This window comes from Notolepis coatsorum (assembly GCF_963971535.1).
Source record: "Notolepis coatsorum genome assembly, chromosome: 18".
NCBI classification, from domain to species: Eukaryota; Metazoa; Chordata; class Actinopteri; order Aulopiformes; family Paralepididae; genus Notolepis; species Notolepis coatsorum.
This window is the reverse complement of record NC_140182.1, coordinates 9,817,955-9,833,795: the sequence shown is the minus strand read 5'-3', so window position 1 is coordinate 9,833,795 and position 15,841 is coordinate 9,817,955. Positions and strand designations below refer to the sequence as shown.

At 43.4% G+C, this 15,841-nt stretch overlaps 1 protein-coding gene across 1 annotated transcript in view; it reads right to left on the bottom strand.

The window, feature by feature from the left end:
• osbpl5 (oxysterol binding protein-like 5) overlaps nt 1-15,841 on the bottom strand; it is a 182,823-nt gene that overhangs the window by 36,735 nt on the left and 130,247 nt on the right. Inside the window, exons 10-11 of the mRNA XM_084335562.1 lie at nt 4,382-4,598; nt 354-538 (exon numbers count right to left, since the gene is read on the bottom strand). Coding sequence (XP_084191688.1) covers nt 354-538; nt 4,382-4,598 — 402 coding nt within the window. The remainder of the gene's footprint in view (nt 1-353; nt 539-4,381; nt 4,599-15,841) is intronic.

The following is a 15,841-nucleotide window of genomic DNA, read 5'->3' as shown; positions in this document are numbered from 1 at the left end:
ATTAAAAAACACACCTGTTCACACTTGCCTTCACGCAACACGGCCCCGCTCCCAAGTAGCCCCCCCCCCTGACTCTTTTCTTTTAAGCCACAGATCCCGTTGTTTTTGTTGTTTGTTTTGTTTTTGCTTTTGTTAATTTTCTTGTTACCGCTTATCCAATTGGACAGCACCTTGCTTCCTTTTTTTTGTTTGTTACTATACACATATATATATATATTTTTTTCCCTAATTTTTATCTACCCTTTCTCTTATATAGCTTCTCTCTCTTTGTACAGTGTCCTTGAGTCCGAGAAAGGCGCTTCTCTCTTCAAATCCAATTTATTATTATTATTATTAATTATTATATTACTCACTGTGACAGCAGGTCTGCGTGAAAGTAGTAGTCCGACAGCTTGTCCAGGAAGGAGCGCGGCTCCAGGATGAAGGTGGGCAGCACCACCTTGGACAGGTCCATGCCCGGCCGCAGCTGCTTCAGCAGGGTCCAGATCAGACTCTTGTTCTCCTCCGACACCGTCTCCACCTGGGACGCCTCCCCGGCCTGGCGCGGGACACAGAGAGAGGGAGAGGGAGAGGGGCGGGCAATGGGGGTGGGGGGGTCAGCTAGGCTAGGATGACTAGGAGAGGGCGCTGGGTGAATATGGGGAGTGAGCTAACAGTGGTACCAGCTACTGGGGCAGAGGTTTGATGCTTAAGAAAACGCACGGAAAGCACTGCAGTAGTGTATCTTGGTCTGTAATGGACACATGGAAGTAGGGCTGTACCGAATGCTTCAAAGCTTCGATAATAATGTTGACATTCTAATTCTAAATCAACATGCGAATTTAAACATTTTTATATACCTTTTTTTATTTTATGTGTCTATTCATTCTGTTTAAACCAATGGGGTTTTCCTTCACAGTTGCAGATAAAGATTAGGCTACACTAATATTATAGTATTATACTATTATAGTATATGACTCGTCATAAACATTTAAATAAAACATTTATCATAAATGATGTAGCCTGTCTGCATCCGCTTGGCTCTCCATCGAGACGTCACCATCACTTTCGTACCAACCGTGCCCTTATTGGATTATTTACGTTGACGAAACTGATGAGTTATATTCATTAATAACGAAAGTTGATTTAATAAAATTAAAAAATACTAATTTAATCAGATTAAACACTTTATTCAAATTGAGGATTTAGTTTGAGGATATTAAAAAAGAGGGAAAAAAATTGGATTGCGTCATAAAATATGACGACAGACATTGGAAGCTTCGTTTGAATACTTCAATAGTATAATATATTGATTGATTGAATTTATTTGACAATCAAAATTACATACAATACCGGTACACACATGTACAGCATATAATCTACATATAATCTAAAATCGTCAAGGATTAAAACACAATAAAACCAAATATAAATGTATTGTATTTACTGCTGTCAAGTGACTTGAGTTTTTTCTTTTTGTACTATAAGTCAAAGTATAGTATATAATGTTTTATACTAAATTATGTTAAATCAAGTAAAATTGTATAGAAGAAATTTTCGTTTTTTAATGTAAGGGGGTAGGGATCCATAAGCTTAGCTTCCCTCTACTCCTTTTTTGAACATGTCAACAAACTAACTACATTGCTCTTGACTTTTTGCTTAATTTCTTTTTCATTATGATTGTTATGTATGACAGAGCTTGATATTGTGATTTGTTTGGAGGAATATGGAGAATACATATACATACACAAAACTAGGACCTAAAATAATTTACAAAAGATCGTATAAAATGTTTAATCAGGACAGCTTTGTGAAGGATGTTGAAAATCTATGTTGGTCAAAGGTGTTGAGGGAAAAAGATCCTGAAAAATCTCTATGGGAATTTGATACCATTTTTATGCCACTTGTTGACAAACATGCACCATTGAGAAAGTTTACAGTCAGAAGCGTCAGAACACCATGGTTGGATGATGAACTAAAAGAATATATGATAGAACGTAATCGAGCTAAATTAATAGCAAATACATCAGGTTAAATCAGACTGGGAGGTATATTGTAAATTAAGAAATGTTGTTACAAAATGTAATAAGAAGAAGAAGAAATTGTATTATGAAAATAGGTTTAATTATATAAAAAATGACAGTAAATTATTATGGAATACTCTAAATGAAATAATGGGCAGGAATAAGAAACCTACCCCATCCTTTCTAGAAACGGAAGGAAAATTCCTCACCAAACCAGTTGAGATTGCTAATCATATTAACAATTATTTTATTGGAAAAGTAGATAATTTAAGAAATAATATGCAAACAATAGATAATGAAAAATCTTATTTATTAATAAAGAATAAAATAATGAAAGATAAAAATTGTCAATTTAATTTTGATAGTGTGACTATAAGTAATGTAGAATATATGTTAAGTACCACTAAAAACAAACCACCAGGTGTTGACGGTCTTGACGGGAAACTTCTGAAATTGGTCCCTGATTTAATTGCCCCTGCTATCTGTCATATTATAAATCAATCCTTTAGTGAATGTTTGTATCCGCAACAGTGGAAAACTGCCAAAGTAATACCACTGCCAAAAATTTTGAAATTGCCATTCTCAGGATCTAATAGTCGTCCCATAAGTTTACTGCCAGTTTTGAGTAAACTGATGGAAAGAATAGTAAGTGAACAGATTAAAAGCTACTTTTCTTTTAACACATTGACCACTGATTTTCAACATGCATATCGTGAAGGACATTCAACAGCGACTGCTTTAACCCAAATGACGGATGATTGGCTGAAAGAGATAGATAAAAAGAAAATGGTTGGAGCTGTCTTGCTTGATTTTACTGCAGCATTCGACATCATAGATCACAAATTCTTACTTAAAAAACTTGAATGTTACGGTTTCTCCTCATCTGCACTATCTTGGATGCAAACTTATTTAGCAAACCGGAAACAAATAGTTTTTTTTAATGGGAGTTACTCAGAAGTTAAAACGGTAAGGTGTGGAGTACCCCAAGGAAGTTGCCTTGGGCCTTTGCTCTACACCATATTTACAAATGACATGCCTCTTGTCCTAAATAAGTCCTATATTTCTATGTATGCGGATGATTCAACGATTTACACATCAGCCTCAACAGCCAATGAATTAAATACGGTTCTAAAGGCAGAGTTGCAATCAGTGATGGAATGGATAAAGAATAACAAACTAGTTCTAAACATATCAAAGACAAGTAGCATCATTTTCGGTTCAAACCATACTCTAAGAACGAACCCAGTCTTGAAACTTTTGATAAGTGATGTGGTAATTAATCAAGTCCAGGAGACTAAACTCCTAGGGGTAACATTAGACAGTAAATTGTCATGGTCACACCATATAAACAATATAGTAGTGAAAATGGGAAGAGGGATTTCTGTTGTTAAAAGATGTGCTCATTTGTTACCACTAAATTCTATCAAACAGGTAATTCAAGCTCTGGTTTTGTCAAATCTTGACTATTGTCCTGCAGTATGGTCGAATGTAACAACGAATAAACTGAAAAAATTACAAATGGTACAAAACAAAGCAGCACGTATAGCGCTTCGCTGTGAGTACAGAACTAATGTTGCAGCGATGCACAGTTGTTTAACTTGGTTACTTGTCAAACATAAATTACTCTGCTCACTCCTTGTATTCACTAGGAATATTCTTGTTACAAAGATCCCCTCAATTTTATATAACAATTTATCAATAAGTCTTGACAGACACAACCATTCCACCAGACATGCTTCTGCACGAGGTTTTACACTTCCAAAAGTGAGGTCGAATGCAATGAAGCGAACTGTCATGTTCCGTGGTATGCAGGAATGGAACTCTCTTCCCAGACATGTTAAGCAGGAGAATAGTAAATGCCGTTTCAAAATCGTGGTAAAACAACATTTTCAACCAAAGAAATTGACATTCCCTAATAGATAGTGTGTACGTAAATGAAAATGTATGTGTCTGATATTTTTATCTTGTATTATGAATTTGATTAGGGTTTTTATTGTTGTTTTAATTGTCTGTATGACATGTAAATGTTGTGAGTGTATAAGGGTTTTTATTGTTGTTTTAATGGTCTGTATGTCATGTAAATTGTATGAGTGTATAAGGGTTTTTATTGTTGTTTTAATTGTCTGTATGACATGTAAATGTTGTGAGTGTATACGTCTGTAACTGTATTTTATGTGTTATGGACCCCAGGAAGAATAGCCCCAGCACTGCTGTGGCTAATGGGGATCCAAATAAACTTAAACTTAAACATGTTCAAAAATAAACTTTTTCATTCATTCATTCATTCATTCATTCATTCATTCAAGCGTTGAATGTTAAAACATGACATTGGGTACAGCCCTACATGGAAGACAGACAGACAGGAAGGCGGGTCTAACCTCAGGCATGTCCTCCTGGCCCTGCTCCACATAGGCTGTGGCCTGCAGCCCCGAGGACAGCTGCTCGTCCGATTGGTCCATGTCGCTCTCCTCCGTCAGCCTCCCGCTGTTGTCATTGGTCATCATCGTGTCCCAGTCGTCGTGGGCCTCGCGCTCCGATTTGTCCGAATACCCGTCATTCTCCATGTGATTGCCCAGCAGCACGGAGTCGTTCAACCTTGATGTTAAAAACAGAGGAGAATTGATTGATTGAAAACTTTATTAACAGATTGCAGAATGGGTACAATACAGTACAGCTCAATACACACAATTGTTAAGGGGATGCAGACCAGAGAAAGACTTTCATCTTGTTTACATCAGGGTCCCCCATTTTCAATTCATCATAACATATAACATACATGACATACAGATAGACAGTACTGTTGTTGCATCTAGACATTTATGACATACCAGCAGGGGTGCAGTCGTAATATCAGAAGTGCCTGTATACTCTGTTTAAATGACGCCACGTGCACACACGCTCCCGTGCGCGCATGCGCATACATGTTCCCTCGCGTGCGCACAGAACAGATGATTATTATGCATAAATAGTAGGAAACATGTTTGTATAGGAAATTACTAGTTTTAGTTTAGTTTCTGTAAATATTGCCTTGAAATAGAGAAGCTGAAAAAGGTAGCAGGATGTAGCCTTCAATATATAAAGAAATTATATTGTCAACAGATATGGTTGAAAAACAAACAATGTTTTAAATGTAATTGTAGATTGTAATTACAATTTCTTTAATTGAATTAAGTTAAACTAGAAAAGTAAATACAACCTAAATTAACAATGTAACTTACAGTTTACAGAAGGACAGTCACTGACAGTTTCCTTCTGAAGCACAATTTAAGAAATGTCTCATCCTTCCAGTCGGGACCATTAAATGTCACATTTAATGTCACACTGAGAGGTTCCACAGCTCAAGCAAACCCCCACCAATTGGTACATGGCTTGTAATTTTGTTTTGCACTTCTCGTTCTTTGTTATGTTATTGTTATGCTATTGTTATGCAAAAACTAGGTGATAGCTGAGTACCGGCGGTACTTGGCGCACGGACGACGAGTCGAGTGAAAGTTGTGAACGCATTTTTGTGCGCGCGCGCATGCACATCCGTGCGCGTACTTCTACTCAGAAAAGTGCTGGGACGGCGTGGTACCGCGTGGCATGACCACTGCACCCCTGCATACCAGATCTACAAATATACAGTACTGTTTATGATACAAAAAGAGTCTAAAAAGAGAGTATATACATTTGAGGGGGAAGAAACTGTACATTGGAGGAGGTTGGGTAGGTGGGGTGGGGGGTTGGGTAGGTGGGGGTAACTGTACATTGGAGGTGGTTGGGGGGGGGGTTGGGTGGGCGGGTTGGGGGGGGGGGGGGGGGGGGTGTACATTGGAGGGGGTTGGGTTTGGACATTTACAGGGGCCAGTTTTGAATTGAAATGACACCTGATGTAGTCAAATCACTCCTACGCTATAGGTCTCTGTGGTGGATATGTGTCAGTCTAGGGCAATAGGGCAGCATGTGGTTAGTATACATCCTTCAGATTGACAATAGGGCAGCATGTGGTTAGTCTACATCCTTCAGATTGACAATAGGGCAGCATGTGGTTAGTCTACACCCTTCAGATCGACAATAGGGCAGCATGTGGTTAGTCTACACCCTTCAGATCGACAATAGGGCAGCATGTGGTTAGTCTACACCAGGGGTGCCCAACCTTTTTTGAACCAAGATCTACTTTTTAATTTACCACCTAGCCGAGAGCTACCAGCCAAAATTGTATATTGTAAGCCGTCATTTGAGGCTTTATAAAAGCAGCATAATGAACACAAATCTGTCAGTGCCGAGTCCGACCTCATCTTAAATAACAAACAGCATTGCTTTTTTTTTTTTTTTTATAATCTAATTTTATTAATCAATATCTACTTTAAATCAGCCCGCGATCTACCTGTCGATCACGATCGACTGGTTGGGCACCACTGGTCTACACCCTTCAGACCGACAGTAGGGGCAGCATGTGGTTAGTCTACAGTACACCCTTCAGATCGACAATAGGGCAGCATGTGGTTAGTCTACACCTTCAGACTGACAGTAGGGCAGCATGTGGTTAGTCTACACCCTTCAGACCGACAGTAGGGCAGCATGTGGTTAGTCTTCTACACCCTTCAGACCGACAGTAGGGCAGCATGTGGTTAGTCTACACCCTTCAGACCGACAGTAGGGCAGCATGTGGTTAGTCTACACCCTTCAGACCGACAGTAGGGCAGAATGTGGTTAGTCTACACCCTTCAGACCGACAATAGGGCAGCATGTGGTTAGTCTACACCCTTCAGACCGACAGTAGGGCAGCATGTGGTTAGTCTACACGCTTCAGACCGACAATAGGGCAGCATGTGGTTAGTCTACACCCTTCAGACCGACAGTAGGGCAGCATGTCTTGGCTTAGAGTGGATCAGAAGCTGGCATGCAGCCTTGTAACATTTTTGTTTAATATTTATAAAATTGGTAAACCTAAGTCCTTGTGGTCAGAACTACAACCCACCAATACTAGACATGGCTATGTCACCCAGCCAGACACGCTGTGGGTCTTCATTTTACTCGACCTCTACCAAGAACAAATGCACTTAATTAAGAGAACCGTAATGTATAGAGCTGCTGCAAACTGGAATTGTATACCTGTGAAGATAATGATGATCAGAAACAAATTTACTTTTAAGAAAAAGTTGAAAAATGCTGTTATGAATAATGAAATAGTCGAGTTACTGATTTATTTAGTTAGTATTCTTAGGTTAGTTAGTTTAGTTAGTATTGTATTTGTGGCTGGAGCCTGTGTGTGTTTCATTTGTGAGATTTTAAAGGGGAACTATCTTATAAATGGCCTTTTCCAGTGGTTGCATTGTTTTCTAGCAATGTGGGGTTGTACCAACCAACACTGACTAGATGTGAAATTCTCATTCAGTCCCATTCCTCCAGTTCAGATGAGACAAGATCCTCCCCACTGAACCAAGCCATTCAGAATTGACTCGCTATCCTACGTAATAATGCGCTGATCTGCCACCGCCCGCCCACAATCAACTGTGATACGTTTATATGAGCAGCGAGTGGAAATAATGTGGAAGCGGTTTTCGACAGCAGAGACCTTCAGCCGTTCACACACACACGCACACACACACACACACACACACACACACACTGAATCACAGAGAACTAGATAAAACGGGGGGCTCTCTCTCTCTCTCTCTCTCGCACTCTCTCTCGTATCAGCACTCGCTGCATAACCGTCAAGACCTGTTGCAAAATATCATAGCGCACGCTCCCACGCGCACGCCCGTATTCCGATCCGTGCAATAATATTCACGGGGTATATATTGTCATGAAACAAGTTACCAATGCATTGTCCCGTGGGATTATGCCCCCGGCGCCGCCGGCGGCGAAATTAATGAGTCCCTCTCCATCCATCTCTCTCTCTCTCTCTCTCTCTCTCCTCTCCTCCTCTCCTCTCCTCCTCTCCTCTCCTCTCCTCTCCTCTCCTCTCCTCTCCTCTCCCCCCCCCCCCCAGTGCAGGTGGGTGACTGTCACTCATAGCGCATTGTGAGTATGGGCAGAGCCCAGCCAAAAACAGCGTGGAATCTGGAAGGGCAGAAAGTGGTGCACCAAAGTACTTGATTAAAAATACAAAACAAATTTTATTGAAAGAAACCTTACAGATGTGTTTCATAGACTCACAGGAATAGTGTAAAATTGCCGAAATAGTGAAAGAAATAGCAAAATAGTTCCCCTTTAAAGATATTGAGAATGTACTTAGGCTTAAGTGTTTATGTTTTTATTGTTTTTTTATTACTGTAATGTAAAGTCAAGTCAAGTCAAGTCAAGAGTTTTAATTGTCACGGCATACAGGTATACAATGAATGCGGGTGGTCTTGCCCGCAACGATGTGCAATACAGTGGTACATATAATAGAATCAAAAGAAGAAAACAACATTGTGCAGTAACAGGTAACAGGTAACATGGAGTGACATCTCGGTATCTGTACATAGTTATTTACAGAGCATATGGGACATGCTAGTTAGCTTTGGTAGTGCAATACACTGTTCCTGTTATTCTAATTTAAAGTGTCCTTTCCTTTGGCCATAAGTGTGCGTGTGTGCGACATGTGTGTGCCCGCTCATGTTAAAGTGTTAAGTGGCTGCTCGTGTGTGAGCGTGCACAGTGTGCGTGTCGTGTGTGTTCATGTGTGCTTGTGTGTGGACAGTTCAATGTTCTGAGCACTCAATGTTCATTGTTCATGGCTCTGATGGCCTGGGGGAAGAAGCTGAGCCTAAGCCGCTCTGTCCTAGTAGCTGGGGTTCGCAGGCGTCTGCCTGACCTCAGCAGCTGAAACAGGCTGTTATTGGGGTGGTGAGGGTCTTTCATTATCCTGCAGGCTCTGGATTTGCACCTCTTGTTGTATAGAACCTGCAGGGGGGGTAGTGCAATACCCGTGGTACGCTCGGCTGAGCGCACCACTCTCTGTAGGGCCTTCTTGTCCTGTGCCGTGCTGTTTCCATACCAGGCAGTGATGTTTCCGGTCAGGATGCTCTCTACAGCTCCTGAGTAGAAGGACTGGAGTATCTTTCCCGATACTCTGAACTTCCTTAACTGTCTCAGGTGGTAGAGGCGCTGTTTCGCCTTCTTTACTACTGTGTCTATGTGTGTTGACCATGTCAGGTCCTCTGAGATGTGGACCCCAGGTACTTAAAGCTGCTCACCCTGTCCACGGTAGCCCCGTTAATCATCAGTGGTGTGTGCGTCTCCTGCTGTCCTCTCCTATAATCCACGATCAGCTCCTTGGTTTTACCAATGTTCAGGAGCAGGCTGTTGTCCTGGCACCAGCGTTCCAGTACCTCAACCTCCTCCCGGTAGGCCTTCTCGTCGTTGTCCGAGATCAGCCCCACCACCACCGTGTCATCTGCGAACTTCACTATGGAGTTGGAGCTGAACTTGGCCACACAGTAGTGTGTGTAGAGTGAGTACAGCAGGGGGCTCAGAACACAGCCCTGGGGGGACCCGATGCTCAGGGTGATGGTGTTGGAGGTCTGACCCCCCACCCTGACTGCCTGGGGTCTTTCGCTCAGAAAGTCCAGTACCCAGGCGCTCAGGGCGGAGCTCAGACCTAGCTCGATCAGCTTGTCCACCAGTCTGGTGGGGACTATGGTGTTGAACGCTGAGCTGTAGTCAATGAACAACAGTCTCACATAGCCCCCCTTCTGACGGTCAAGGTGCGAGAGGGTGCTGTGCAGTACCTGGGAGACCGCGTCGTCGGTGGACCTGTTTGTCCTGTATGCAAATTGCATAGGGTCCATATCACTGGGGAGGGAGGCACAAATGTGGTCCTTGACCAGCCTCTCGAAACATTTCATGACCACAGAGGTGAGTGCCACCGGTCTGTAGTCATTTGGACATGTTGGGGAGGGTTTCTTCGGTACAGGGATGATGGTAGACATCTTGAAGCAGGCAGGGACCACTGACTCCGCCAGGGATTGATTAAATATGGCGGTGAACACTGGGGCCAGCTGGTTGGCACAGGACTTGAGTATGCGTCCTGTTATGCCATCTGGGCCAGCAGCCTTCCTGGTGTTCACCTGCATAAATGCTCTTCTCCCACTGTGTTCCGACAACGAGAGAGCGTCCCCGCCCCCCGCGGTTGCCCCCCCCCCCTCCACAACAGCCGGCGCGCCAGTGACGTCACTAGCCGGAGAGCCGGCAGCGCCACTGTCTGCACCAAACCGAGCATAGAAGATGTTGAGCTTGTCCGCGAGGGAGGCGTCGTCGCTCCCCATTGAGGGGGCGCTGACTTTATAGTCAGTTATTGTCTTCAGTCCCTGCCATAATCCTCTTGTGTCGTTTTGTGCCATTTGTGTCTCCAGTTTGTCAGCATATGTCCTCTTAGCAAGTTTGACAGCCTTGCGTAGAGTATAGACTGAAGCCTTATACTCCTCCATGTTTCCTGACTCTCTACCCAGGTTGTAGGCGGTGGTACGAGAGTTCAGAGCTGCTCTAATAGTGCTATCCACCCACGGTTTCTGGTTTGGGAAAATCCGCACCGTTTTTCTGGGGACAATACCATCGGCTATGTTGTGATGTAGCTCACCACTGTGTCTGCTAGCTCACTGACGTCACTGGCGCTTCCTTTGAACATATCCCAATCCGTGTCTGTAAACACGTCCTGGAGCGTGGCCTCTGATTCGTCGGTCCACTTCTTTGTCTCACGTGACACGACGGCGTCACGTGATCTCTGCTGATATGCCGGAAATAGCAAGATGGAGTCGTGGTCGCTCGAGCTTGTGGACCCCGTTAATGGCGGAGCGGCTACTGCCTTGTAGCCGGTTCTGAACGGGGAATAACAGTGGTCGAGTGTGTTTTTCCCTCTGGTGGAGCAAGCGATGTGCTAAAAAAAGGACGGCATCACTTTCTTCAGGTTGGCCTGGTTGAAGTCGCCGGCCACTACCATCGCTGCATCTGGATGTTTGATCTGGTGTCTGTTGAGATAGTCGTGTAGTTCTCCCAGCGCTTTGCCCGTATTCGCGTGTGGGGGGATATATACGGCGGTCATGACGACCGCGGAGAACTCCCTCGGGAGGTGGAACGGCCGACACAGGATAGAAAGATGTTCCATGTCCGGAGAACACGAGTAATGTACTGTAATGTTGTAAGTTATGTGTTCGGACCCCAGGAAGAATAGTCTTTCACCTACGGGTGTAGACTAATGGGGATCCATAAAATAAACAAATAAACAAATGTGGTTATTCTACACCCTTCAGATCGACAGTAGGGCAGTATGTGGTTAGTCTAAACCCTTCAGACCGACAGTACTGGGCAGCGCAGTGACCAGGACGTGACACAGAGGAGATCATTGTGTTCTGGCCAGATGAGATGAGGAGAGGAGATGCAGACATTAACACCATCTCTATTAAATCTGTCCTCCATGCAGGCGGGGGGGGGGGGGGGGGGGGGGGGGGGGGGGCTCTCCGTCACACAGCCTCCTTTAAAGCACAGATTTAATAGAATCTGCAAATAGGCCAAAAGCATGACTCAGGTTTCTATTTAAAAAGCAGAAGCTCCAGGCTGCGCTGTGATGAAGACAGAGGCTGCTGCCTCGGGGAACAGAGACCTGAACCAGGAGCACATGCACCACATTTGTACGCCTGGTTGCCCCTGGTAACCCCCCCCCCCCCCCCCCATCACCTTGGAGAGGTCTGAATGTCACCGGCTGTAATTAGGTGACACATGCAGGATCATTTGCATGTGCGCACACACCCCCACACACACACCCCCCACCCACACACCCACCCACCCACACTTCAAAGCATCATCCAGCCAGGATTCAGAATAAACTTTGGGCAGAAATCATATACTCCAGAAAATCATTTAGAGGGAGCAAAGAATGACCTGTAAAGTTTCATTCGATTTTCTGATGAAAGAGAGTGAGAGAGCGAGAATGAGAGATTGTCTTTCAATGAGAGAGAGAACATGAGACAATGAAAGACAATGAGGGAGGGAGAATGAGAGAGAATGAGTCCACAGTCACTTCACAACACTTGAAGTCCATCGTGACTGTGGATATACTCGCGGTACCTCCGTTACACAGGCAAGCAAGTAAGAACAAATTCGTTTTTTTTTGTATCCACTTTTTTTTCTCTCATTTTCTACATTTTTCTCCCATCCCAGTTTCGTATCATCCAATTCAACCCTCCTCTGTCACGAACGCTGTTTCTTGCCTCCCACAAGCCGGCTGCAATGTGGACTAAGTCATACATAGCACAAGTCCCCTCCGGTACTTGAGGTAACAGCAGTCGCATCTTTTCACCTGCGCAGCTCGATCTCTCAGTGATGAGGAGTAACGCGTGGGAGGCTCACGCTGCCCCCGACACTTCCTGATTCTACTGCGCAGGCGCACCAACCGACCTGTAGGAGTCGCTGTCCACAACGCCCGATCCCCACCCATCAGTTTCCCACCCCCTAATACGGCCAATGTGTATTAGTATGAACGACCAGCTAAACTGAAAGCAATGTGGAGCGCTGGGCTCGAACAGGCGAGCCCAGCGTCTCCGCATTCGTGGCGAGCGCCTTGCCCACTACGCCACGTAGCCGCCAGTAAGAACATATTCGGATATACAAAGCAGCCTGCCTGTGAGATCTGTCTGTTGGATGTAGGGCTGTACCGAATGCTTCGAAGCTTCGATCATAATGTTGACATTCGAATTCTAAATCAACATTAACATTTTTAATTTTTAATAATTAAAATTTTTAATTTTTTTTGTTTATTCAATCGGTTTAAACCAATGGGGGGTTTCTTCACAGTTGCAGTTAAAGATTAGGCTACACTAATATTATACTATAAGACATCACAATCACTTTCATACCAACCGTGCCCTTATTGGATTATTTATGTTGACAAAACAGATCTTTTGCTTCGAATGTTAAAAAATGACATTCGGTACAGCCCTATTGACAGCCATGACCTTACCTGCTACACTTGGCGCTTGTTTCCTTTTCAATGTGGTGATTTTTTAATTGTATCTACAGTATATATTCAAGCTTACAGACAAGTAGCCGTACACAACAACTGATATCATCACTTGTCTACAGCGATCTGACATTTTCTGAGAGAATTGTTGAATAGATACACACAAATGTTCTAGAATGTTTGATTATGACATCATACTGTGACATCAATCATACTGTGACATCACAATGGCACATGTTGATACACAAATGTTCTAGAATGTTTGATTATGACATCATACTGTGACATCAATCATACTGTGACATCACAATGGAACATGTTGAATAGATACACAAATGTTCTAGAATGTTTGATTATGACATCATACTGTGTGACATCACAACGGAACATGTTTGACTTCATTTGAATAACATAAATAATATGTCTGATGGAAGAGCTAAAGGAGGACAGGCGTAATGGCATAGTTAAGAGTGCAGCAAGGATGAAGAGGGGAGCGGAGAGGGCAGTGACGGGGACGGTAGTGATTACGTTTGAGGGTGGGGTTGTTCCTAGCGAGGTATTAGTAGGGCGTAGGATGTATAGGGTTAGGGAATTTGTTCATAATCCTCTTAGGTGCTATAGGTGCCAGGGGTTTGGCCATATAGCTACCACGTGTATGAAGGGGATGAGGTGCGCTAGGTGTGGCGGGGAACATGAATATGGGAAATGTGGAGAGGGAGTGAAGCCGAGGTGCTGTAGTTGTGGTGGGGAGCACAGTGTAGCGTTTCGGGGGTGCGAGGTGATGATGAAGCAGGTCGCGGATCGGAGAGAGAGAAGGGAGGGTAAGTTGACGTATGCTGGGGCGGTTAGCAGGGCAGGACAGGGGAGCCAAGAAAGGGTGCAGGGGGTTGAAGGAGGGCATTTGGCAGTGAGGGTAGAGCAGGTGGAAAGAGACAGGGGAAGGGAGGAGAAATTAGGTATTGTGGCCTTCGTGGCAGGGGTAGTTACTGGTATGGCAGAGGTTACGGGTAGAACAGAGATGGTGAAGATGATTGTTAGGATAGCGGTTCAACATCTGGGATTGGAAGGTCTGGACTGGAGGGAGGTGTGTGAAGAGTTGGCTGAGGGGGCTGCGAGGGACAGGGCTGCGAGGGACAAAGCGGCCCAGGATAAGATAGCAGGGGGCAAGGAGGGTCCCGCGGAGGGGGGCTCAGACAGGAAGTAGCAGCAGTAGAGGCACTCCAATGGACAATGTAGTTGATGACGGGGTCCAGTAGAAGAAGAAAAAGAAGGTGAAGAAGGAGAAGAAGGAGAAGAAGAAGAGCCCATAAAAAGAATTGCGGAGGGCAGTAATACGCCTCGATGCGTCTACTCTGCCGGAAATTCAAATAAGAAGAAGAAGAAGAATATAATGTAATGTGTGAGTATTGTAGTAGGCAGGAAACAGTGGAGCATGTGTTAGTGGAGTGTAGCAAATACAAACAAGAGAGACAGATGCTCAAAGAAATATCACTCTTTAAACACATGCACCCTGTCTGTATATCACTCTTTAAACACATGCACCCTGCCCTGTCTGTATATCACTCTTTAAACACATGCACCCTGCCCTGTCTGTATATCACTCTTTAAACACATGCACCCTGTCTGTATATCACTCTTTAAACACATGCACCCTGCCCTGTCTGTATATCACTCTTTAAACACATGCACCCTGTCTGTATATCACTCTTTAAACACATGCACCCTGCCCTGTCTGTATTAGGGCTGTCTTAAATGCTTCGAAGCTTCGAACGTTCGATTCGATGGCACAAGCTTCGAACATTAAAAAAAAAATCGAAGTTTAAAAAAAAAAAAAAAAAAAAAAATTAATTTCTTTTTTCAAATTTTTTTTTTTCAATTTTTTTTTTTTACTTCGATTTGTGTGTGTGTGTGTGTGTGTGTGTGTGTGTGTGTGTGTGTGTGTGTGTGTGTGTGTGTGTGTGTGTGTGTGTGTGTGTGTGTGTGTGTGTGTGTGTGTGTGTGTGTGTGTGTGTGTGTGTGTGTGTGTGTGTGTGCTACCCATCCCAGTTAGGACAGCCGAATCCCGTCCAATCTTTCGCCGTCGACTAAAGACTCACTTCTTCAACCATTATCTGAAATGATAAAAAAAAAAAAAAAATATCTAACCGTGACTAACCTTACTGTCATGCACTTGTCCTAATAAACTAACCTACACTGTAACACGCAACACTTTGATGAACATTGTTACTCAGCTGATAGAGTTGTACCCTTCTTGCTGTCTTGTCGTACAGAACTTGTAAGTCGCTTTGGATAAAAGCGTCAGCTAAATGACTAAATGTAAGTGTGTGTGTGTGTGTGTGTAGGTGTGTGTGTGTGTGTGTGTGCGCGCACCTTGTAGAATTCCACACATAAGAAAGAAAGATACTGGGATGAATAAACAAAATAGGAAATAAAATGTAGAAATGCATGCAATACATAAATAAATATGAATCTCCATATATGAAATATAACATTTAGATAAGGTGCTACTGAGATGTTTTGGTGAGTTCTTTGTTTTTTTGTGGAAGTTGCCCTTCTTAAAAATGCATGAACATTCACTGATAATTGGTCTGTAGTGGAGTCTACAAGGTCTACATTGCCGGACCATGTAGAATTCGGACCTTGTAGACTGACATAATTCTGTGCATAGTTTAGTCTACACAGGCCATATTTCAAATAATCAAAATCTTACTTCATTCATCTTAAACATTCTTGATTTGGGGGATTGGTAGTTCCCATGAAATCTGAAGTTGTTCAAACGACAACAGCGATCCACCTTGAATTAAATCACACAGCCGAGTGAAACCTTGTTGGATGCGTCAGTCACGAAAGGGGCTACTTAATTAATTAATCCAACCCACTTTATTTATAGAGCACATTTAAAAACAACAACGTT